This window comes from Babylonia areolata, chromosome 2 (genome assembly GCF_041734735.1).
Source record: "Babylonia areolata isolate BAREFJ2019XMU chromosome 2, ASM4173473v1, whole genome shotgun sequence".
Taxonomy (NCBI): Eukaryota; Metazoa; Mollusca; class Gastropoda; order Neogastropoda; family Buccinidae; genus Babylonia; species Babylonia areolata.
This window is the reverse complement of record NC_134877.1, coordinates 69,132,672-69,159,367: the sequence shown is the minus strand read 5'-3', so window position 1 is coordinate 69,159,367 and position 26,696 is coordinate 69,132,672. Positions and strand designations below refer to the sequence as shown.

At 40.2% G+C, this 26,696-nt stretch overlaps 2 protein-coding genes across 4 annotated transcripts in view; one reads left to right on the top strand and one right to left on the bottom strand.

The window, feature by feature from the left end:
* The window catches only part of LOC143276690 (dynactin subunit 1-like), a 64,993-nt gene extending 41,220 nt beyond the window's left edge, over positions 1–23,773 (bottom strand). For both annotated transcript variants that reach the window (XM_076581331.1, XM_076581337.1), the window contains exons 1-15: positions 23,668–23,773; positions 20,316–20,416; positions 19,731–19,846; positions 18,742–18,877; positions 17,820–18,136; positions 16,935–17,123; positions 15,008–15,079; positions 14,431–14,538; positions 13,158–13,254; positions 11,036–11,114; positions 8,759–8,918; positions 6,484–6,588; positions 5,389–5,490; positions 4,276–4,365; positions 1,912–2,028 (exon numbers count right to left, since the gene is read on the bottom strand). In XM_076581331.1, coding sequence (XP_076437446.1) covers positions 1,912–2,028; positions 4,276–4,365; positions 5,389–5,490; positions 6,484–6,588; positions 8,759–8,918; positions 11,036–11,114; positions 13,158–13,254; positions 14,431–14,538; positions 15,008–15,079; positions 16,935–17,123; positions 17,820–18,136; positions 18,742–18,877; positions 19,731–19,846; positions 20,316–20,412 — 1,785 coding nt within the window. In that variant the 5' untranslated portion in view covers positions 20,413–20,416; positions 23,668–23,773. The remainder of the gene's footprint in view (positions 1–1,911; positions 2,029–4,275; positions 4,366–5,388; positions 5,491–6,483; positions 6,589–8,758; positions 8,919–11,035; positions 11,115–13,157; positions 13,255–14,430; positions 14,539–15,007; positions 15,080–16,934; positions 17,124–17,819; positions 18,137–18,741; positions 18,878–19,730; positions 19,847–20,315; positions 20,417–23,667) is intronic.
* Positions 23,774–23,872: 99 nt separating this feature from the next.
* Positions 23,873–26,696, top strand: part of LOC143276677 (vacuolar protein sorting-associated protein 51 homolog) — a 46,038-nt gene continuing 43,214 nt past the window's right edge. For both annotated transcript variants that reach the window (XM_076581310.1, XM_076581319.1), the window contains exons 1-2: positions 23,873–23,989; positions 25,089–25,282. In XM_076581310.1, the coding sequence (XP_076437425.1) occupies positions 23,971–23,989; positions 25,089–25,282 (213 nt within the window). In that variant the 5' untranslated portion in view covers positions 23,873–23,970. The remainder of the gene's footprint in view (positions 23,990–25,088; positions 25,283–26,696) is intronic.

Below are 26,696 nucleotides of genomic sequence, written 5' to 3'. Positions count from 1 at the left end.
GACACAGCACAGTACACATCTTTACCTTATTACTGTAATCATCATTATCATGTTGATGGTCTGTGGGACACAGCACAGTACACATCTTTACCTTATTATTGTAATCATCATTATCATGTTGATGGTCTGTGGGACACAGCACAGTACACATCTTTACCATATTATTGTAATCATCATTATCATGTTGATAGTCTGTGGGACACAGCACAGTACACATCTTTACCTTATTACTGTAATCATCATTATCATGTTGATAGTCTGTGGGACACAGCACAGTACACATCTTTACCTCATTATTGTAATCATCATTATCATGTCAATGGTCTGTGGCAGACAGCACAGTACACATCTTTACCTTATTATTGTAATCATCATTATCATGTCGATGGTCTGTGGGAGACAGCACAGTACACATCTTTACCTTATTATTGTAATCATCATTATCATGTTGATGGTCTGTGGGAGACAGCACAATACACATCTTTACCTTATTATTGTAATCATCATTATCATGTTGATGGTCTGTGGGACACAGCACAATACACATCTTTACCTTATTATTGTAATCATCATTATCATGTGATGGTCTGTGGAAGACAGCACAATACACATCTTTACCTTATTATTGTAATCATCATTATCATGTTGATGGTCTGTGGCAGACAGCACAATACACATCTTTACCTTATTATTGTAATCATCATTATCATGTTGATGGTCTGTGGGACACAGCACAATACACATCTTTACACATCTCTTATTATTGTAATCATCATTATCATGTCGATGGTCTGTGGGAGACAGCGCAATACACATCTTTACCTTATTATCGTAATCATCATTATCATGTTGATGGTCTGTGGGACCCAGCACAGTACACATCTTTACCTTATTATCGTAATCATCATTATCATGTTGATGGTCTGTGGGAGACAGCACAATACACATCTTTACCTTATTATTGTAATCATCATTATCATGTTGATGGTCTGTGGGAGACAGCACAATACACATCTTTACACAAGGGGATACCATCTCTTATTATTGTAATCATCATTATCATGTTGATGGTCTGTGGGACACAGCACAATACACATCTTTACACAAGGGGATACCATCTCTTATTATTGTAATCATCATTATCATGTTGATGGTCTGTGGGACACAGCACAATACACATCTTTACACAAGGGGATACCATCTCTTATTATTGTAATCATCATTATCATGTTGATGGTCTGTGGGACAACAGTCATCATTTTACACAGGTGGATACCATCTCTTATTTTTGTCATCATCATTATCTTCTTGATGGTCTGTGGGAGACATCACAGTAAACATTTTACACGGGGGGATACCATCTTTTACTTTTGTCATCATCATTATCTTCTTGATGGTCTGTGGGAGACATCACAGTAAACATTTCACACAGGGGGTCACCATCTTTAATTTTTGTCATCATCATCATCATTACAAGCATATTCATCTACGTTTACTTTTGATTAATTAATTAATTTTTTTTACTCCTTTTCATACTTCACTCTTGATATCAGTTTACCTTTTGGAGGGAGAATTACAGAAGATATGATGCACACAGCATGCTTTTTAATGCAACAAACATGCATTAATGTCACTTAAGTTTATTTACTGTAACATTTGTCTTCTTCAATAATCAAAGTATGGACACAAACAAATTTTTATCAGCTTTAGAACATGTCAGTATTATTGATATCACATATTGTGGGCTCATTTCAGAGTGAGCTAACATTCACAGACAGTCCAGGTGGCTGATTGCATAGCCATCACTAAGAAAATGTAAACCAGCATAAGGCAGCAAACATTACGAATGTTCCAACAAAACCAAACCATTTTTCATCACTGCCAAACTGCCATGCTCTGCAAACTACTCACCTTGGCAAAAGCCTTAGTCTCTGCAAACTTGGCCTTGAAGTCAAACAGTTCAATAGTGGGCGTCTCAGCTCTGCTTTCAGATGCCAGCTGTTTGCTGCGCAGCTCTTTGTTCGCTTCCTGTAAACAAACAACAGGGCGTACACGCTCTTGGTTGGGAGTAACTCATTTCTGTAATACTCCAAAGTTTGTGACTGGGGTCCAGGGGCTGTGTAAATGAAGTTTCAGTTTCAGTTTCAGTAGTTCAAGGAGGCGTCACTGCGATCGGACAAATCCATGTACGCTACACCACATCTGCCAAGCAGATGCCTGACCAGCAGTGTAACCCAACGCACTTTGTCAGGCCTTGAGAAAAAAAGAAGAAAAAAAAGAAGAAAGAAAATAAATAAATAATAAACTAAGTAGATGAAGTGCATGTCTTAAAATCAACATTGAAACTAAGCAAATTAAAGGAAAAAAAACAACAACAAAAAAAGGCAAAATGTCATTAGAGAAATCCATTTAAAACAAATACTCCCACCTATACACACATGTGGAAGCAAAATTATGTTTTTTTAACATTATCATCATTGCTTGTTTTTTTGTTTCTTTGTTGTTTTTTCTTGTTGATTGTCTCATTTACTTGTACCTTCCATTAGAAGCTAAAGCTCTTATCAATCTATAGACTGTAACATACTCAAGGAAAACAAACAAACAAACAACAAAAAAACACATGGACACTGATCTATCAAGACGTACTGGGGTTAGGAGTTTGGATAACACACTTCACTATGTGTCTGCTGGCACAAATCACAAATGTGCACATACTTCTTCACCTTGATTGGTCAACAACAAATGATAACAAACACATAGAGGAAACTCATGCAGAAATTTCGTACAAATTGATCAGCGACTTTTCACAATCACCACGATCACACACATACAAGTAGAACGGCAAAAACATTCATTAAAAAAAATTATTTAATTAAAAAAAAAAAAAAATTAAATAAAACAGTTTGTCCACTTTTTTTCTGAAATTTATGAACTGGATCAGAAAAGAATATTGTGAGAAATTTTATTGGTTTCTTGATAAAATGACTGTAAAGTAAATCCATTAAAAAATGTTTTTAAAAAAATCATATCAGCCTATTCAAGGAGATGGCAAATGCAAATGCATCTTGAATTAGCACCCAAATCTGATATCCCTTTCAAGAAAATTGATAACAATATACTTGATGAGCTATCTATTTTTCTTATTATGCTTAAAATTAAGGAGGCGTCACTGCTTTCGGACAAATCCATATACACTACACCACATCTGCCAAGCAGATGCCTGACCAGCAGTGTAACCCAACGCGCTTTGTCAGGCCTTGAGAAAAAAAAAAGAAAGATAAATAAATGACTAAATATTAATAATACAATTAAAAAATAACTAAATAACTAAATAATAATAATATAATTAAAAAATAACTAACTAAATAATAATAATAATAATGATGATAATAAAATAAATAAATAGATAAATAAATAAATAAAATAAATAAATAAATAAAAAAGACAACAATGATGATAAATAAGCAAATAAAGGAAAAGGAAGAAAGAAACAAGAGGAGTATCAAAACAACAACAACAACAACTAAACCACTGTTCATGACGAGACAAATCTCAGGATACATACAGTAGAAAGTCTCCTTCACTCAGAATAAAAAGTTTCATCACATTTGCATACTTCAGTAGCCTTCCACCACCTCCATCAGCAAAACTAAAAGAAGAAAACTGATACAGGCTGTGAGTGTACTCCACTTTGATCGGCCGCTTGTGGCCAGGCAACGTAAACGCAGCCATGAACTTAGTTCACTCACAGTCTGTCCACCCTAACACTTTCCTGTATCAGTTTTACGGATGAAAGTGATGAGAGACCACCAAAATATAATTTACAAGTTAAGTTGAAATTTTTCATTTTGAGTGAAGGAAACTTTATACACTGGAGCGATGGGCGCAACAGCTGCATGGTTAAAGCATCGGACTTTCAATCTGAGGGTCCTGGGTTCGAATCTCAGTAACGGTGCCTGGTGGGTAATAGGTGGAGATTTTTCTGATCACCCAGGTCAACATATGTGCAGACCTGCTTGTGCCTGAACCCCCTTCGTGTGTATACGCAAGCAGAAGATCAAATACGCATGTTAAAGATCCTGTAATCCATGTCAGCGTTTGGTGGGTTATGGAAACAAGAACATGGTGGGGTAAAACGGGTCATACACGTAAAAGCCCACTTGTGTACATACAAGTGAACGGGGGAGTTGCAGCCCATGATTGAAGAAGAAGAAGAAGAAGAAGAAGAAATGCTGGAGCTCCTGGAAATAATGAAGTACATGCAACAGCATTTACCTGGAGCTGCGCCACAAGCCCACGGAACTTGTTCAGTGTTGTCTCATAGTCAGCCACCGTTTCCTGCATGGCATCCATCCTTCTCTGGTTCTGTCACATCAGACCGGTACCACATTTACAGGATGCCAATGTCCTGTTAATATTCCTTATTCAAGTAAACTTAATTTTTCACAATACTCATGTTTTTATATAATGTATGGTTACATACAACAAATGTACCCAAAATTTTCAAAGCATTTGACACAGATGGTAATGATGGATTTTTGATATATTGAAAACTTCATCATAAGTGAAGTCAATGGTCTACTTAAGTCTTAGTACTGAAACAAGGTAAAACAATTGAAAATAAAAAGATCACCAAAGTGCTGGATACAGGAATCCATATGATACACTCCCACCCATGGGTCTAAATATCAAGTGTATCTGCTCTGAAGTGCACTTTGTAAAAATCAGAAGAAGATAACAGAGTACTTGTACTTGAGAAGTCCAGATCATAAGCTTTGACAAATAATGAAGTACATCACATTAACACACACACACACACTCACACACACACACACACACACACACACACACACACACACAAAACACTCATCTAAGAACATCCCACTCTATAGGTTAATCTCCCCCCTCCCCACCCCACATACAACACACTCATCTAAGAACATCCAACTGTTACACTCTAGAGATGTTGCCGACACATGCACACATGCTGATGCGCATGCATACACACACACACACACACACACTAACATATAACTTCAGTCTAATGATATCTCAGTATCAGTATCCATAAGACAATGATATCTCAGTATCAGTATCCATAAGACAATGATATCTCAGTATCAGTATCCATAAGACAATGATATCTCAGTGTCAGTATCCATAAGACAATGATATCTCAGTGTCAGTATCCATAAGACAATGATATCTCAGTATCAGTATCCATAAGACAATGATATCTCAGTGTCAGTATCCATAAGACAATGATATCTCAGTATCAGTATCCATAAGACAATGATATCTCAGTGTCAGTATCCATAAGACAATGATATCTCAGTGTCAGTATCCATAAGACAATGATATCTCCGTATCAGTATCCATAAGGCCTACCTCACTGAGACGCACTAAAGCGTTGTCTCTCTCTTCCCGAAGCTCCAGTTCTGTTTCTCGTGCATTTTCCTGGAGTTCTTCATTCATCTCATTCAGTGCTTCCTAGTACAGCAAGACAGAAAACACATAACTGAATAAGAAACTGAAATGATTCTTAGAATGAATACTTTATAACTGCTACACGGGTATATGAACGCTGAAATGAAAAGACATAAATCATCATGCACAAAAACACACAGAATAACAAATGCATTTTTCTGCATATTTTTGTGTACATCATCAACAACAACAACAACAAAAAGGTTTTTGTGATCTACAGAATGGAAAGAAGAGATGAGGGGAGTTAAAGAAAACAATGAAAGAGAAAAATAAGACAAATGCAAATAGAGACAGAAAGAGAGAATTGTGCTGAGGGAACCAAGAGAGCAAGAAAATGTATTACAGAAAAAAGATTGCAGACTGAAATCATGCACAAATAAAACATTTTTTTTAAAATCCAAAATAAACCAATCCAACCAATCATTCAAAACAAATTCATAACCAGATCATTCTTTACTCTTTCAAATCCCACCCTATATGCATGCAAATGAACCAACCCCCCCCCCCCTCCCCCACAAAATAAAAACCACCAAAAACAAAACAAAACAAACAAAAAAAACACAAAAAAAATACATGATCAAGCAAACAACTAATTGTATGCAGTGAACAGAGAAATATATGGGAGGATGTAGGTTTGAGCCTCATCTGAGGTGAACTTTTTCATCCTGTGGCCACCTCAATGGTCTCTAATGGGAGGACTGGGATCACACAGTCCGGGGTCTTCAACATCATGGATTTGTCTTAGGGAGTGTTGCTCATATTTCCTGACCAATACTGTATGTCTGTATCTCTCAACCTGGTTGATACCAGGATATATTATTACAAGAGTACAGCCCTCCCAAGTAATCTCAAACCTAAATGGATCCCCACAGCAGCACTGACATCACCTCATAATCATCAATCATCGTAATATAGAAAAAGTGTCAAATTGTGGATCACAAAAAACAAAAAAACAACACCACCAAAAAAAGAAGAAAAGATAACAAAAGAGATTACCAGGTCATTCTTCTCCTCCTCCATGGCTTCAATCTTCTCCTCCAGCTGCAGGTTTCTCTCTGTCAGCTTCTCCACCATCTCCTCTGCTCCCAAAGCCGCATCCACCTGTGACAGAAGCAACAGCATCAGTCCTTGCAATTCATTCATTTTTCTGACATTCCAATAATAAAAGCTTTCCACACAGGTTTCTATGTGCAGTCTCTCATCTCTCAACAAGAAGTGTATGTACACTGTCATACAATGTTGAAGTAACAATGCAGTATTTGACACTAATGTGATTACCACTGTCTTCTGACTTATCTTTGTGCCGGTCTGACCAAGCCTCAAAAAAAACCTTCAAGAAAAACAGGCACTTGTGAACATGGCTGTTTTACAGGCCTGAATGAAGTTCAATCAGAATGGATTTCTTCTACAGAATGTTGCCAGAGGACAACATTTTTTTTTTTTTTTTTTTTTTTGCTGCCCCATCATCTGCACCATTTCAGTGACATTACTCCCACGCCGCTCATTTAGATTCCCCCATACACGCCCACACCCGGGTTCGTCCGTCACAGTTCCAGCGTCACCAGTCCCCAGGGAACCATCAATGTTAGGTCGCCAGGAGGCCACACACCAGAGGAGACCCTGCACTGCTGCTGAGTCACTTCGGTAGTGTTCAGTGGTGCCTGTTCTGATTCAACGTACTTAGGACACCACCTACTAATCCCCCTACTAACGACAATAATGGCTTAGTTTCGAAGCCACACTGAGTGAGTGTCCCTCCCAGTGTGGAGACTGACATCACGTCCCTCAAACAACAGTCCACCATGAATCTGCCGACACTGAAGACACTGACAGGACTCACCCCAAGCACGAAGTGGAGGGGCATCGAAACGGAGGTCACCATGAGAGCAGGGCATAAAAGGCCACAGACTTTGAGATTGTTTTGTTTATATTGATGATGATGAAGGAGGAGGAGGATAACGATGATGATGATGATGTTGCTATGGAGGTCCATTTTGGTTTGGGACTGCGTGACAAGGCTGTACTCTACGCTTCCTGTCATAATGATATCCCAGTGTTAACCAGGCCCGAGAGATACAGACACTTGCAGTGTTGGTCAGGTAATTAGAGTAACACACCTAGATATTACATCCTTGAAGTGGATGACACTCGACTGTGTGGTCCCAGTCTCCCATTTAAGCCCACAGCACACTCAACTCTGGGTAGGAGCCGGCCACGGGCCGAAAAACCCACCTCCACTGGGATTCGAACCCGTGTCCTCCCAGCCGTCAGTCTGTGACGCTAACCACTTCACCACGGCGGCTGGTAGAGGACAACACTTTTGTTGCCATAGTTTCTTTTTCAGGGTGCCACCCTTCAAACTGCCAACCAGGACTCCCCCACTACAACAATCAAAACAGGGGGCCTCCCCCCTTGTGGATCATCGCCGCTGAGACAGGAAGGCCTTTGTGAGGATTAGCCTTAAAAAAAAAAAAAAAAAGACTATCTCTGAAAGACATCTGCCATGAAAAACTTGACCTTAAGGGCTACTTGCCGATAGATCGTTAAACTACACACACACACACACACAAAAAAAAAGTTAAATAAAATTTTAAAAAGCACAAAACATGCACTCACACGTGCACACACTTGCCCATGTGCACACACAAAAAGCACACACACACACGCTCACACACAGTAAACACCCACCACCCACAGGCGAACACACTGCACGATGATTTCAAAAGAAGAAGAAAACATAAAAAGATGGAGTGGGTGGGAGGAGGCAGATAAACAGACAACCACACTTTGTCACATTTTGAACAGGCAGGTCTTCAAATTTGTTCTGAAAGAGGACAGAGTTGGTAACTCAGTGATGGAGATCCACAGGACGAGAACTCATGGATGTGTTGAAGTGACTGACCAGACGGGCGCAATAGCCGAGTGGTTAAAGCGTTGGACTGTCAAATCTGAGGGTCCTGGGTTCGAATCACGGTGACGGCGCCTGGTGGGTAAAGGGTGGAGATTTTTACGATCTCCCAGGCCAACATATGTGTGTGTATATGCAAGCAGAAGATCAAATACGCATGTTAAAGATCCTGTAATCCATGTCAGCGTTTGGTGGGTTATGGAAACAAGAACATACCCTGCATGCACACCCCCGAAAATGGAGTATGGCTGCCTACATGGCGGGGTAAAAATGGTCATACACGTAAAGGCCCACTCGTGTGCATACGAGTGAACGTGGGAGTTGCAGCCCACGAACGCAGAAGAAGAAGAAGAAGTGACTGACCTGTTCCTTCAGCTCTATGATCTGATTCTCCAGCTCCGACACCTGGCCAGACAGACGCTCCTTGTCACGCTGCAGATTGGTGATGTCCCCTTGCTGCTTGTCACAGCGCTTTTCCAACTGCTGCCGCTCGTGCTTCTCCGAGGTCAGCAGGTCCCGCATTCTGTGGAACCAACAAGTGTTGTATGATAGCAAGAACTCTGCTGTATTTTGTATGGGGACACATGAATTGTATTGTATTGTATTGTATTGTATTGTATTGTACTGTACTGTATTCTAATGCATTGTATTGCAATGTATTGTATTACTTTTTTGTCACAACAGATTTCTCTGTGTAAAATTCAGGCTGCTGTCGCTATAGTGCAGCACCACTCTTATTTATTAAAATTTCATATTTGTAGACATTCAACCATCAAAGTGGAATTTTTACAAAATTTTGCAAGGGACAATTATAGCCCTTTTGTTGCCATGGGTTATGTATGTGTGCAAAATGCACGCTGCACACAGAACCTTGATTTAATCAGTCAGATGCTTTACCACTAGACCACCACTCCACATAAGTACACTTTTTTTCCTTATACTTTTCCTCTGACACATAATATGAACACTTTTTTACACTAATATTCACATGCATTCCCTTTCCATTATCCACGACTTTACTCCTTTCCGCCTAAAAACACTTATAGTGAATAGACGTGAAACTGAAGATGAAAACACAAAGAAAGTAAGCTAAGATGGGCAACAAAGATCAATCTGAATCTCTAGAGCAAAACACAGATACAGGGAGGGAGAGTGGGGGTGGGGAGGAGTTAGAGACCCACTTCCTCCTCCTCCACTCCTTCCCCTGTTGTTCAGACCAGGGTGCAACTCGCAATATCAGAGCTCTGCCCATTGGTTGAGACAGAGGATTTATCAGAAGGGAAATCCCTGTGTATTCCCATTGTGTGTGTGTGTATGTGTGTGCACGTGTGTTGGAGGGGAGAGGATTATTGTGTGTGTGGGGATGGGGGGTTGGGGGTTGGGGGAGTGTGGGGGGGGGGGGGGATGGAGAGGATTTCTTTTTGTGCTATTTTTATCTGTACTCTCTTTATCATCATTTTATTGTCTGATCATGTGCTTCTCTGCCTTACTTTTTTGTCTGTTTATCTCTGTCACTGTCATACGTGTAGAAACACACACACGCTCTTACTTTCTCCCTCCCTCACTCTCTCTGTGTGTGCCTCACAGACACACACACACGAGTATCAGTATCAGTAGCTCAAGGAGGCGTCACTGCGTTCGGTCAAATCCATATACACTACACCACATCTGCCAAGCAGATGCCTGACCAGCAGCATAACCCAACGCGCTTAGTCAGGCCCTGAGAAAAAAACCAAAACAAACAAACCAAAAAACAAACCAAAAAAACAAACAAAAAAAACAACAACAACAACAACAACAACAAAAAACACAAAAAAAACCCCAGATAAATACATAAAAATACTACTACTAATAATAATATTCATAAGGTGCAAAATCTTGATGAAGTCAACTGTGAGCGCAAACATAAGTACACTAAGTTAAGTTGGAATGACACTGGCCAAGGTCAAGGATTTATTCCTGAAAAAGAAAAGAACCCATCCAGAAAAAAGTGAAACGAAAAATGAGAAATCAATGACAGAGAACATGTGTATTTCTCTTCCTTCCACATGTGCATCATTATACACAAGTGTGCACAATCCCAGTGACAACAACCTTGAAAAGTAATGAGTCCTGTGAGCCAAATTTCGACAAGTGTGTTCAAGAGCATATCTAACCCTGTTCTGGACATTTAAGTAAAGCTTTATTCATAATTACAGTTTTTTGTTCTAATTTCATCATAACATCTTGCCATACTGAAAGAAACAGTGACTGCACACAGATTTATGTTTTACTGTAGCATTCAACACAGAAAAAGTGATTTCATGAACTCCCTTTTTGAAACACTCACACAGTGAATTCAAGAACTCTCTTATCTTTGTTGCTTAAAGCTAGTTACATGAATGGACCAGTATGGCAGAAAATAATAAAAGAAGAGACAACAGAAAGAAAAGAAACAGGCCACAGAGCAACAGAAAAGAGGAAATTTCTAGCACAGAATTTTCAGTAGGCATGGAAACTATACAGAAAGAGCCCCTGCCAATCCCCATGGGGAAATTAATTTCCCTACAAATTGTTGCTAAGATGTTGCAGTTGTGTCAAAAACAAAAGAGAAGAACAAACAAACAAACAAGCCCTCCCACAACAACAACAGCAACATACTTAACAAGTCCTTCTTTCATCCTTTCATTCTGCTGCTCCAGCTGTTTCATTTCGAACGTGGCTGCAACCCCTTCTGAGCCTGCACAAAGGTACACAGTCATGCTGGTCATGGGACTGCATCAAGACACCAAGGCATGCTGATCACAGGACTGCAACAAAGTTGTGCCAGACATTGGCTGACAGAAGCTATTCATCTGACTGAAAGTGGCACACATGTATGTGAATGGTTCAGGAATTTCTAATATTGAGGATACACTCCATCCTGAAAAACTGATCAAATGATATGGAAGAAAAATAAAACACAGTGGATATGCATCACAAACACAATGAATATGCATCACAAACATAATGAATATCCAGAGGGCATTATGGAGTGGGTGGAGAACAACCATGCAAACAATGACAGAAGATGGATGGTGATTAGGCATGCATAAAAAACACATAGGATAGCTGGAGATTTTTCACTATTCACCAGCTGTGCTAAATAGGTGGAGATTTTTAACTGTTCACCAACTGTCCTAGGTGGGTGGAAACATTTATTATTCAACAATTGACGACTCATGCAACACATGACATATCTCTACAGAATCTGCACACCCATTTACTGATTTGCCAATGACTCTGATGAATGTGGCAGTGGTTATAGTGCTGTACTTTCAAACTGAAGGTCCTGGGTTTGAATCCTTTCAGCAGCCATGGTGGGTGAAGAAAAGTTTTTCTGACCTTTCAGGTCAACAGATGTGCAGACCTGCTAGTGTCTAGATCCCTTCATATCTGTACACATGAGGAAGATGAAATACACTAAATAAAGATCATGTGATCCACGTCAGCATCAGGTAGGTTGTGCAAACAAAAGCTTACCATATATGCACACCTCAGAAAATTGAGTAATTTTGCCTTTAACATTGGAGTAAAAAATGGCCATACATGTAAAAGCCCACTTGCATATATAACTAAATAGCTTCAACCCCAAACACAGAAGAAGCTATGAACTCTCATGTAATGATATTTTGTTGTTATCATAAAGAAAAAAATCTGACACACACAAAAAAAGTACATGAGCGTGTGCATGTTTGTGTGAACAAGTTTATGGTAGTGTACACAGGCGTGAGTGTTTGCACTTGTGTATGTGTGTACAACTGTGTATGAATGTGTGTATGTTTCTTTGTGTGTGAACATATCAAAGTGCATGTGTAAGTGTTAAAAAATGATAGCACATCTGCGTAAACCTGTACAGGGGGAGAAAAAACAACGATACTGGATCTTACCACGCTTTCCAATCGCAAGACCTAGAAAAAGAACAAGGACCTGCTAATGGCAGATCATTTAACCTGCTTCAGTCTAACCAAATCAAGATCTAGAATACAAATCATACTTGTGCTCTGTGAGTACATAGTGTCTTTCTTGTCTCTCTCATATTTACTTAACATGCACACATACCAATACTCACATTTATTTTCATTAAACTTGTATAACAATAGTGTAATGGAAAATTTCTGACAAATAATTCTGTCATACTGACATATGTGCAGCAAACGCACACAGCTGAATACTTATTTTCACAAATAAATGCTTTTTTTTTTTGATGATACCTCTGTTATGCAAATAGATGACATTTGTATCCTTTTAATGATGACAATGGCATGCATATTGTAGTTAACATGAATCATGGAACACAAACTGTAGTTAACATATATGGAACACAACTGCAGTCAACATCAATCATGGAATACAAACTGCAGTCAACGTAAATCATGGAACACACATTATTGTCAACATACAATTTTGAACAAAAACTGAAGTCAACATATATGGAACACAACTGCAGTCAACATCAATCATGGAACATAACTGCAGTCAACATAAATATTGTGACAAACACTGTAGTCAACATATGGTTTGGAACACAAACTGTAGTCAACATAAATCATGGAAAACCAACTGTGGTCAACATAAATCATGGAACGCAAACCGTAGTCAACATAAATTATGGAACACAAACTGTCAACATAAATCATGGGAAAAACACTATAGTCAACCTGAATGATGGAACACAAAACTGCCGTCAACATACGTTATGACTCACACACACAAACATACATTATGACTCACACACACACACCTTTTTCACTGATTTCTCCACGCAGCAGTTCCAGTTCAAGAGAGAGTTCTTCCATTTTCTCCTTGCAGGAGTCCAGCTCTTGCTGCAGACTCTCTGCCTGAAATCATATCACCACACCCAGGTCAGTGCATCTGACTGAACAGCACAAGCCATGTGTGGATGTGTGTGTGTGTGTGTGCTGTGCTGTGTGTGTGTGTGTGTGTGTGTGTGTGTGTGTGTGCGTGCGTGCGTGCGCGGCATGTCATTTTTAGTAATCTATACCCTTTTTTTGTTGGATGTTTTCATTTGTTAATATTGTTGTGCAATACCCTATTGTCTTAACATGAGTATGTGTGTGGGGGGGTTAGTATATAGTCAGCTATTGGGAATTCTTATTTGACTAGTTTTAATCTCTTATGTTGCGCATGATTTTATGCCAGTGTTTACAATGAGCCTGTGATTGCACAACTTAATTTCCATGTGGATTAATAAAGTGTTTTTGATTTGATCGATTGATTTGATGAACACATGGTCATTAACAAGCACAAACACGGGACCGGACATAAGTATCATCAGCCTGGCTGCTGCTGACAGGTATGTTCGTCAGTGAAGGGCTGCCTGAGATAAGACTGAGGTTACAGGTCAGGATGTTGGTCACTATTCTTTATTTGGACTCCTTTGACTTGGAACTGGATTTTCTTTGTTCACCAAACAAAATTTCATCACTTTAAAGTACAAACGAAGTTGTTACTGCACTTCAAATTAACTCCCACACTTATTTCATTGCACCAAGGTCCAGCATTCAAGTGGTTAAACAGTGCAAATGGAAAACAAACATCACTGATACATTGCTTTCACTGTATTTAAACTACTAATAAAATGCACCTGTGATCTTGTGTATTCTTTTGTACATTGTCCATGACCACTATATTTATTGTGTCTTTTTTCTCTCCATTCAGTCACTAATCTGTACTGCATGTCCAATTTTCTAGTCAATGGGCAAAATACATGGCATATCTGTTAGTATATTCAGTGGATAGATTGCAGGCATAATAAAACACATCACATGCTTTTTAACCAAAAACACGTTTACACACAAAACATTTCATACATTTTTTACATGCATTCCAGTTCATTGCTGAAAAGACTGCACCTGAAACACAAGCCAGGAAAAGACAAAACTTCATAAACTGCATAAACTCAATTACTCTTCCTGCAATTTCCCCAGATATCACACACATACACATAAACAGACACACATACACACACTGATGTACAAAGACCAAAAAATCACCTTTTCTTCGGCCATCTCCTTGTCCAAGGCTGCCATTTCCAAGGATTCCGACACATCAGCCATCTCATCTTTATACTGGTCAAATTCCTGTCGGGCGTCCTCCTCTTTCTGTGGAAGACCAACACACAGTCTTTGTTGTCATTGTTATTTTCTTCTATATTTCTGTTCAGCTGTCAAAAATGAAAACAGAGGAACAGGAATACAGACAGAAAAGCGAAACACACACACACACACAAATTAATGTCAAAGAGAAATGTGTGTACACCACCCATACACTCAAAAACTTATACACACAAACACACACATTCACACACACATACAAGCACACATTCGCACATACACACACAAACATGTGCGCGCATACATACACACACATATACACACAAAAAAAACCCAACTTACACACAGGCACAAAAAACCCAAAATTAAAAAAACCAAAAACAAAAAAAACACAAAAACCACACACACACACACACACAAAATCAAAACAAAACAAAAGACAACAAAACAAAACTTAAGCAGAGATACAAACGCTTCAAATAAATTAATTTCAAAGACAAAGGTGAACACAGCTGACCTTCTTTGATGCCTGCAGTTGTCTCTGTAAGTCAGCATGGGTCTCCTGCATTCTGGTCTTGTACTCTTGTAACTATAGGGTGAAAAACACAATTCAAAATCTGTTTCACCATAACCCCATACAGTCATTGCTTGTTTGCAACACAGGTGTTATAAAATCTTTAACCTTTACCTCATACACTTCTGTCTACTAATCTGCTGTTACTTTTTAGAAAAGAATGTCCTGTCTGGAAATTCTGGAGTGTCTAATTATGTGTTGAATAATTTCACTTCTCAAAACATTAGGTTTACAACTTCATGAATCAAGTATTTAGGCATAACACATATAGAAAACCAGCCATTGAATATCATTCATAATAACAACTAAGCAGATGACAAGAACAATAATATTCCTCAGTATATTACCTCCCGTCTCTTTATATACATAATACTATTTCAGATTATGAAACACACATATATCAATGTGAATTCTGCATCAGCACAGGTTCAATACCACCACCACCACCCCCACACACACACCCCTATCATTATCAAACAACAGAGATGTGATCCAACAAGGCATCCTGACCTGCTGCACCCCCCCCCCTCCACACACACACCCCTATCATTATCAAACAACAGAGATGTGATCCAACATGGCATCCTGACCTGCTGCCCCCTCCCCCCTAACCCCCCCCCCCACACACACACACACCCCTATCATTATCAAACAACAGAGATGTGATCCAACATGGCATCCTGACCTGCTGCACCCCCCCCCCCCCCCCCCCACACACACACACCCCTATCATTATCAAACAACAGAGATGTGATCCAACATGGCATCCTGACCTGCTGCCCCCCTCCCCCCCTAACCCCCCCCCCCCCCCCCACACACACCCACCCCCCTATCATTATCAAACAACAGAGATGTGATCCAACATGGCATCCTGACCTGCTGCACCCCCCCCCCCCCCACACACACACACCCCTATCATTATCAAACAACAGAGATGTGATCCAACATGGCATCCTGACCTGCTGCACCCCCCCCCTCCCCACACACACACCCCTATCATTATCAAACAACAGAGATGTGATCCAACAAGGCATCCTGACCTGCTGCAACCCTTCCCCCCTCCCCACACACACACCCCTATCATTATCAAACAACAGAGATGTGATCCAACAAGGCATCCTGACCTGCTGCACCCCCCCCCCCCACACACACACACCCCTATCATTATCAAACAACAGAGATGTGATCCAACAAGGCATCCTGACTGCTGCACCCCCCCCCCCCCCCTATCATTATCAAACAACAGAGATGTGATCCAACAAGGCATCCTGACCTGCTGCACCCCCCCCCCCCCCCACACACACACACCCCTATCATTATCAAACAACAGAGATGTGATCCAACAAGGCATCCTGACCTGCTGCACCCCCCCCCCCACCCCCGCCCCCCTATCATTATCAAACAACAGAGATGTGATCCAACAAGGCATCCTGACCTGCTGCACCCCCCCTACCCCCCCCCCCCACACACACACCCCTATCATTATCAACCAACAGAGATGTGATCCAACATGGCATCCTGACCTGCTGCACCCCCCCCACCCCCCACCCCACACACACCCCTATCATTATCAAACAACAGAGATGTGATCCAACATGGCATCCTGACCTGCTGCACCCCCCCTACCCCCCCCCCCCCCACACACACCCCTAACATTATCAAACAACAGAGATGTGATCCAACATGGCATCCTGACCTGCTGCACCCCCCCCTACCCCCCCCCCCCCCCACACACACACCCCTATCATTATCAAACAACAGAGATGTGATCCAACATGGCATCCTGACCTGCTGCACCCCCCCCCCCACACACACACACACCCCTATCATTATCAAACAACAGAGATGTGATCCAACAAGGCATCCTGACCTGCTGCAGCTGTATCTTCATCTTCTCCATCTCCTTCAGCTTGGCCTTGTCGTCACTTCTCCTCATCATCACCGTCTCCAGTTTCTCCTTCAGGTCCCTGATCTCTGCCTGCAGCCCTTCATTCTCCTGCTGCTTCTGCACTGCCTCCAGCTTGGCGTCGATGGAGGTGGACAGGCTCACCTCGCTCACCTGCCAGGTGGTCACATATATGCCCATGACATCTGACACTGCTGCTTAAACGACTGGAAGAAAACTTAAACTTATTAGTATTGATACTAATCACCAGAGCAAACCAACAAAGACAGAACATCATAGACTGTGAAGGAAGAAAAAAAATGCAGAAACAAAAACAGCGATAGAAAAGGAAAAAAAAATCTATCACAGAATTTCCAGAATGCAGCTATTCATACTGAAAGACACACACACACACACACACACACACACACATTCTTGTTGTCAGACACCATCATAATAATTAATGTATGAATCCTGCTTTTGATTTCACAAGAAAATTTGTTCACATATTCATGTGTTCAAACATTCAAGGTTTAGTTGCTTTTTTTAAACCTACAATGTCAATGTAATTCACGTGCAAAGCAAATAAGATGATTGACTTATGCAGTGTTGAATGTCAGTTACATTAATTTTCAATTATCAATTTTTTTTCTATACATTATAGCACTATGCACAAAACTGGGCAATGGCCTGCTTGCGGCACTGCATCACAAATAATTAGCATCCAATGATGATGACAGCACACAAACACACACACACACACATACAAACACACACACACAAACTACTCACAAATAATTAACATCAGTAACAACAGCAAACACAGAGACACACAATCATACAAACAGATAAACAGAGACTAAACCAAACCTGTTGCGGAGTGGGACGAGGCGAAGATTTAGCTGCAGGTGAAGCAGCAGGTGGAGAGGCAGCTGATGAAACTTTCTCCATGGAAGCTGAAGGGGTGATCTTGCTGGCTGAGGCAGGAACCTTGCTCTCCTTCACACGTGTTGGAGCGGGGGCAGGGGCGAAGGAGGCCAAGCCAGGTTTGGGGAGGCTGGAAGGCCTTGGGGTTCCTGTGGTCTTCTTCTCTCCTTCTGGCTGTGAGCTCTCTCTGCCCCGGGGCAAGCGGGAAACATTGGTGGGCATATCACCACCAGCTGTGCTACTGTCCAGGCTCTCAGTACCTGCACATCCCGCAACATGATCGTTCATTCCACTGAAGCTTTGTGGAAACTGCATCTATGGTTGGCAGGTCCAACCGCCGCTGAATGGAAACACATCAAGCTGATCCAGCTTTTGCTTGCTGGGTCCTATTCTGTTTGTTCTTACTTTTTTTTTTTCTCTATCCAAAATGAACATGTTATATTCTGTGATGTTCTAAATCCCATCTGTCAGCTTTTCAAAATCTAACACTCCCGTGTAACACATCATCTCTGTGTGTGCAAGTACTGACACAAAAATGTGATTCAGGATATAACTGCTAAAACTAAAAAAGTTTAGAAAGTTACACTCACAACACACACACACACACACACACACACACACACTCTGCAAGCTATTAAAGTCCTAAAAATCTTCTTTGGAACATTTTCACAAGTTCCGTATACAATTCTAAACATATCATTTAACATCAATGTTTAGAACGTTACACCTCAAATTCCAGACTAAAATACTGGACATCAAAATGAAACTAATTTTCCTTCATTTAAGGACTGAACAATGGAGCAGAAGGCCTCAGTTTAAAAAAGGAGAATAAATATGAAAAAAAAAGGTTAAAAGATTCAGTTACTTTTTGTCATGTAACCTCCAGGAGGTCTGAGTCCTGATCGTTTGACAGATGGGATGCCTGATGCCGGCTTCGGTGTGGCTTCTGCTGCTGGTTTTGCTGTTGAAGGTTTTGAACTCTGGTCTGCCAGAGCACTGATCTGGAAAACACACATACATACAAAATAAAATATAGGAAAACAAAAAATGAATGACATGGCAATGAGAAACAAATCCTGAAAAGAAATAAAATCTGAAAAAAAATCAATGGAGGGTACAGTCAATGAATGACAAGGCGGCACAGCCCAAATGGTTAGGCATTGGACGGCTGACCCAGTGATCAGAGTTTGAGGCCCCGGTTTGGTACGGTGGTGTGTCCTTGGGAAAGGCACTTTAATTGGCTTTTCCTCACTCCACCCAGGTGTGAATGGAAAGCTGACTTCAGTTAGGGAAGGTTAAAGTGGCAGAAGGAGAGGATTGGGCCCTGCCTTCCAGGATCTTTAACGTGCATGTTTGATTTTCTGTGTGTGAATACACACGAAGGAGGTTCAGGCACTAGCAGATCTGCACATATGTTGACCTGGCAGATCAGAAAAATCTCCACCCTTTACCCACCAGGTGCTGTTACCGAGATCTGAACCTAGGTCCCTTAGATTGAAAGTCCAACGCTGTAACCACTTGGCCATGATGTAACCATATAATACAAATATGTATAATATGAAATCACTACCCCACCGGCCTTTAAAAGGTTATAGGACCTTAAGTTAACCTTTAACCATGACAGTCAATGACTGAAAATGAAAGTAAAACTAGCCCCCACCTCCTCTTCAAACTTTAAACTATCTGTAACTAAGTGTTTCTGAAACTTTAACTCTGGAAGCAATGAAAGGCTTTAACAATTAACAAAAAAAGAAAAAAAAAAGAAAAAAGGAAAAAAGCTTATTCTCGAGGAGCCAAAAACTGCTTAAATGTTCATGTCTAAAAATTACAACATGGAATGTTTATGTCCACTACCTGTGACTGTCGAACAAAGATGCCATAGTTGTCAGAACAGGTGAAATAGGTCTTTCCCTGGACAGTGCCATTGTTCTTTCCTTTGGCTTCATCCAGAATCACACCAATCCATTTCCCTGCAAAACACCAAAACATTTCTTTATTATTTTCTTGTATTGTGATGTAATGTGTGTCTGTGTATGTATTCACATGCATGTGTCTGTGGATGCATCTGCATGCATTGTCATGTTATATGAGTACCCCAATGTTATGAATGATCTTGAATTGATATCACCACTATGAGGTAAACAAATAAAAAGTTATTGAAGAAAAGTGTGTGTGTGTGTGTGCGTGTGTGTGTGTGTGTGTGTGTGTGTGTGTGTGTGTGTGTGAGAGAGAGAGAGAGAGAGAGAGAGAGAGTGTGTGTGTGTGTGTGTGTGTAAGTGTGTGTGAGTGCAAGTGTGCGTGGGTGCATGTGTCTGCACACATCTGAGCATGCCATGTGTAAACTTGTGAAACTTTAAAGTGCTGATTCACTGGTTACATTTACTTCTTTTTCCTATCCTCCAGGGACATAAGACTAAGAGTGATAGTTTGGATACATACCTGCTGAAAATACAGTCTGTCCAATGTAAGCAACTGTTCCCACGACCTCTTTGCCAACAACTTCAACCCGTGTACCAACTCTGACTGGAGCAGCCATTGTCCTGCAGATTCAGAACAAATCATCATATGCAATTGTACTGATCACTGAGAAAGAGAAGTGAGGAATCACAGTAGGAAGAAAGAACAGAGATACTAATTGTGATATGTTTTTTAAGTATTGTGATATGCTACATATTATCTAGATATTGTGATGTCTGATATCTATGATGAGTGTTGTATAATCTGTGATGAGTGTGTGTGTGTGTGTGTGTGTGTGTGTGTGTGTGTTTGTATACATGAATTAGTGCTTCAGTGGCTATATATACATGGCTATATAAATACATTAATCATGTCATAACAAAAAGCTAAAGTGATTTTTTTCAAGCTGGGATGTGTGTTAATTGATTAATATGGACACTTATATACATAATATAGCACCTTTCTTCAGTCAGAGACCAAGCTCCAAGCGCTTTACGAACAGGCTGCCTACCTGGGTAGAGCCGACTGACGGCTGCCACTGGGCACTCATCAATTGTTTCCTGTGTCATTCAGTCAGATTTCAGGTATGCACACATACACACTCAGACAGACATGTAACATTTTACGTGACCGTTTTTTTGTTGTTGTTGTTTTTTACCCTGCCATGCAGGCAGCCATACTCTGTTTTCGGGGGTGTGCATACTGGGTATGTTCTTGTTTCCATAACCCACCGAACGCGGACATGGATTACGGGATCTTTAACGTGCGTATTTGATCTTCTGCATGCGTATACACATAAAGGGGGTTCAGGCACTAGCTGGTCTGCACATGTTGACCTGGGAGATCAGTGGGGATGTTGGGGGGTGAGGGGGAGGAGAAAGATGAACAGAGAAAGGATACATGAAACCCAGGCAAAAAATCCAAGGATTTATGATGAAATTCAAGAACTTGAAATCTTTACACTGGCAGGGCACTCATAATACTGTCTTTTTATCATAATATATGCTTTTCAGCAGTAAGTTGTCAGATTAGGAATATAGAATTATACATCATACTGTATTGCAGTATGTAGCAGACATGCGGTACAGCCAGACTGCCAAACCTGCAATGTCAGTAAAGTTTTTGTTGCAAAATGCATTTATATACAAGAAACTGAGAGACAGAGATGGTGTTGCATTCACCATAATAAGATGGAAAAATGAGAATGACAAATGAGAAAGCTGAATTCACTTCCACAGTGTCTGAAATTGATTTTGGATTGGCTACAATATTAATTCCATCTGTGAACATTTTCAATCAGATCAAATTAATGACAAAGTTAAAGAGCTAAATCAAATGTTTGAATATGTTACCCTTTTAGATACCACCTTTACTTGACAGGAATCAACTTAATCAAGAACACTTTACATGATTAAAAAAACAGTGCAAAACAAGTTATTTTAATTTGGTGATGCAACATACTAATACTGTAATAGGATTAATTTGGTGATGCAACATACTAATACTAATACTGTAATAGGAACATAGTGCCATTAAAGACTAATTCAACAGTTGTTTGAATTATTATACATGTTCACAACAACAACAACAACAACAAAAAATGTTTGAGACATGTATAAAACCGGACAGGTGTGTGAAGACAACAGACACACACACACACACACACACACACACACACTTAATAAAATAATAATAATAATAATAGTAATAGTATTTATATAGCTCTGAATCTTGTGCAGAGACGAATCAAAGCACTTTCGCACCAGTCATTCACATACATGCATAACTCTAAAACTGGAGAAACTGAAGACAAGGAAGAGACAGGGTAGAGAGGCTATTTTGAGAAGAGGTGGGTTTTAAGGCCAGACTTGAAAGAGATAAGTATGGAGACTTGAAGAAGCGAAAGAGGAATTTCATTCCAAATGCAGGGTCCAGAGACAGGGAAAGAACAGCGGCCAACAGTCGAGTGTTTGAATCTGGCTATGCGTAAACAGAGTGGATCCAATGCTGATCGTGGTGAGCGAGATGGATGTAGAGGTGAAGGCAACCGCGGAGATAGGAAGGGGCAGATTTGTAAATACATTTATAACATACAGTGTAGAGTGCTGATCTTGTACTTTATTCTGTGTGAGACAGGGAGCCAGCGGTGATGTTGCAAAAGAGGAGTGATGTGCTCAGATCTTTTCTTTCTGAGGACGACTCAGGCAGCAGAGTTTTGTATGTGCTGAAGAGACTGAATGGATGAAGCTGGCAAACCAGACAATAAAGTAGTCAAGGCGAGAGAGAATGAGAGAAACAACAAGTCTAGATGTTGCATCAATGGACTGATATTTCCGGATGGAACTGATGCGCCACAATTAACAGTAGCAGGATTGACATGTCTGACTGATAAATTTTTGCATGGACTGTGTGTTGTCAAGGGCAATGCCGAGGTTCCTGACTGAACTGGAAAGAGGGATGGATGTACTGTGAAGTTTGATTGTGTCAGTTATAATGGAAGAGAGTTTTTGTTTGGTTCCTATGATCATTGCTTTAGTTTTGTCCGTGTTCAATTGTAACTTATTTAGTGTCATCCAGTTTTGAATGTCCAAGAAACATTTGGATGCTTCTTGCAAGAGTGACGACAGGTTATCACTCTTCTGGAGTTGAGTGTCATCAGCATAAGAATGATGACTGACATTATGGTGGTTGACAATTTTTGCGAGAGGAGCAGTGTACAGTGTGAAGAGCACTGGGCCTAAAACAGATCCCTGTGTGATCCACATGCATTCATGTATTGGCACCTGAAGCCACTATGACGGTGATGAGATGATCATGAATCATCAGCATGTTTATGTTTGTCCGTTAAGTGTGATACTCACTGGTTAACACTGTAATATATGTGGGTGGTGGATATATTGAATGGCATTTTAGATGGCACAGTACTTAATTCACATAAGCCCTGTATAACCATACGTACACAACTGCCTGCGATCATATAAGCTCTGTCTGCATGTGGGTGTGCTCTGTCTGCATGTGGGTGTGTCTGCACATTGGTCTATTCCGGAGGTTCATGTGGAAGAGGCGGAGGACAGATGTGGGAAACAGAACAACAGACAGAGATATGGGAAACAGAAAAAACGCGCTGTCGCCATCACCAGCAACGATTAGATCTGGAGCCTTGTCAACAAGACCGCAGCTGTGCTGGGTGTCCAGACACAGCAACTTAAAAGTAGTAATACCGGTTAGTGTGCGGAAGGAAATATGGAATAAAATTCTACGTTCTCTGGTCTATGTTGCAGCGACAATATGAGACACTGGATAACTGAAATAAATAAATACAGAAAATACTTACGATGCTTTTTGAAATTCTGTTGCCACAAACAAGAGGCACAACGAATACTACATTAAATCATTGACCACACTGTCAACCCCACTGTTTTTGCCGTCTGCATAAATTTGTACCGGAAGTGCCAATAATCTCTATAAATTTTGTTTCAACGTATCCATCATTTTGAATGAAAATACTTTCTCCACATGAGATTTAGCTTTTGATAATATATTTTATTTATTAATTTTGGATTATATTTAATTGATCTTGCGTCTGAATAAGTTGTGCAAAGTTTGTTTCGTGAAGGATTACATTTAGCAAAGCAAAATGGCTGATAGAAGTGGAGGTAAGGTTACACTCGTTTGATAAAAGAGAAAAACCACACTGTTTACTTAATTTACTTCTCTTCAGATGCCTTTAGAATTTAAAAGTTTTAATATTTCAATGAATCTTTAAGCGTTTGTTTTGATGTCGATGATTATGGTGAAGGAAATAGTTAATTGATGGTGTTTGCCTTGTGTTTGTACATCTTATTCTTAGCAGACGACGACTTTCCAAATGACGTGAAGGGTGTTAGCAGAAAGTAAAATAACTGAGACGCACACTGTATCTGAATTCATATGCGGCAGGGGGCGATTACTTTGGGTATTGTCGCGATATAAACTTCATATAATGTCATATCAATATCAAGGCGTGCAGGCCTGACAAGGCCTTTTGCCCGCTTGAAGTGGGGAAGAAAAAGAGAGTCCCCACATGTCTGGTGCATTTTTCAACATTGAGTATAGTGCATGAAAAAGTGGGTTGGGGATGGGGTGTTAGTCAATAATGCCAGGCAATGCTGTTCCAGCAGATGAGGCATGAATGGCAATAATGTCTTAGCATATTAATACTGGTTTAAGACCAACCACCACCATCAAAAACAAACAACATGCTTAGGGATTGTTTAGTTTACTCTTACAGATCTTTCAACCACTGGTAACGGTGATGTTAATGCAGGGGAGGTCGAGCCAGCCAAGAGGATCTCATCTTCCAGTAGTACCAGCAGGTTCCATTGATCTGTATATCTGTAGAATACGTCGCTGTCGCCAAGATTTATGGCATTGTCGCGACAGGTGGGTGTGTGCGCAGCTTAGCAGGTTCGCTGTTGAGGTGTTATTAGTCTTTTAAAGCTCTCAAGAGTTGGTGCTCTTACGATGTTTTCTTCCAGGTGGTTCCAGTCTCTTACTGTACTGACAAAGAATGACTGTATTGCTCTGTCTGGCATCTGCTGATTTGGAATGTTCTCTTGTTGTTTCTTATATAATCAGAGATCGCACTGGTGGTATCGTACTGGTTGCCAGATGTTCGTTATATATCCATATAAGAATTAGTGATTTCTGGAAACAAGATAATACCTTGTGTGCACATTGTGAGGAATGTTTAATCTTACATATCTGTTTGCTTAGAACCGGAGGATGCCAGGGGAAAAAGGAAACGGGCTGACCTGAAATCCTACTATGGTCTGGATGTGGAAGGCAATGAAGAAACAGCTGCTCATGGTGACAGAGGGCCAGGCAGCAAAGTACCAGACAGCAATGACCCGTGTGACATCAATTCGCAGCATTTTCAGCCAGAGGTGTACCTCAACAGACTCATCCAGGTGAGAGGAAATTTGTATGAAGTATGTGTTCACACAGATATAGACATGCTTCTTTTCATCAGTATGTGAATACATGCATGTGTTCATACATACAAGTGCACATATATATACAGGTAAGATATCTGTTATTTGTGATTTTTAAAGAAACTAGAACTATGAACTGAAAATGTTATGCTTTTTTTTTTTTACTATCTGATTAAGAAGCTGTACCAGTGTCTGCTGTCTTGAGAGGTTTAAAGGCTTAGATTCAGTCTTAGTGTTATTGCTTAAACAACTGAACTCATGAAGTGAACTGGTTACATCTTCAGTTTATGTTCATTGACTCACTTGTGTAAACAAAGTGAGTCTATGTTTTAACCCGGTGTTCAGTTGTCTGTGTGTGTGTGTGTGTGTGTGTCCGTGTGTCTGTGTGTCCGTGGTAAACTTTAATATTGACATTTTCTCTGCAAATACTTTGTCAGTTGACACCAAATTTGGCATAAAAATAGGACAAATTCAGTTCTTTCCAGTCATCTTGTTTAAAACAACATTGCACCTCTGGGATGGGCACAGAAAAATAAAGAATGAAGCCTAATTATATGCAAACTGCATTTACTGTTATATTTATATTTTTTGTATTCTCTAAACTTGGCACTTTGACCTCTTACTCTGACACAACAACAAGAGGAGTCATTATTATCATTTTTTTGTTCAAACAGGAACTTCTATTGCTAAGCATGGAATTTTTGTTTATTTTGCAAATGTTTTGGTGCAGAGAGTAAAAAAGGGAAATTACTCTGTAATTAATGCTAGGGGACTTAATTTATCACAAGTGAGTCTTGCAGGCCTTGCCTCTCTTGTTGTTTTATAGCTTTTAAAAAAAGAAGAAGATTTTATGAATTGGTGACAAAAGAGGAGTTGTTTTCAAATCCACGTGTCTGTGCATGCGTTGTGGGGCAAGTGAAAGATAAAGTTGTTTGCTGCAGTGACCATTGAAAATTGATAATTTTTTCCAAACACCTGAATAGGAAGTGAGCCTGCACATGTTTGATACCTGCACAGACCAGGATTTTTACTCCCCTTTCCACGAGACATGAAAAGGTGGTATGGATGCTAGTCTTCTGGATGAGTTGGTGAGCAGTATGCACTTTGTGCACAGAAAAGAAGCCACAGCAACAAGAGAGTTGTCCTTGGCAAAATTTTGTGGAAAAATCAACTTTGATAGTAATACACTGCACTGTGGTGCCAGTGAGTTTATGTAAGTTTGTGCCTGCCTATGTGTGCGTATGTGTTAGGGTAGCTGTTAGATACACATGTATTGTTAAAATGTATGTATGCAGTGTGTGTGTGTGTGTGTGTGTGTGTGTGTGTGTGTGTGTGTGTGTAGTCACATTTTGGTGTGTGTATGTAACATAGATGTAATGTTTTATGTTAA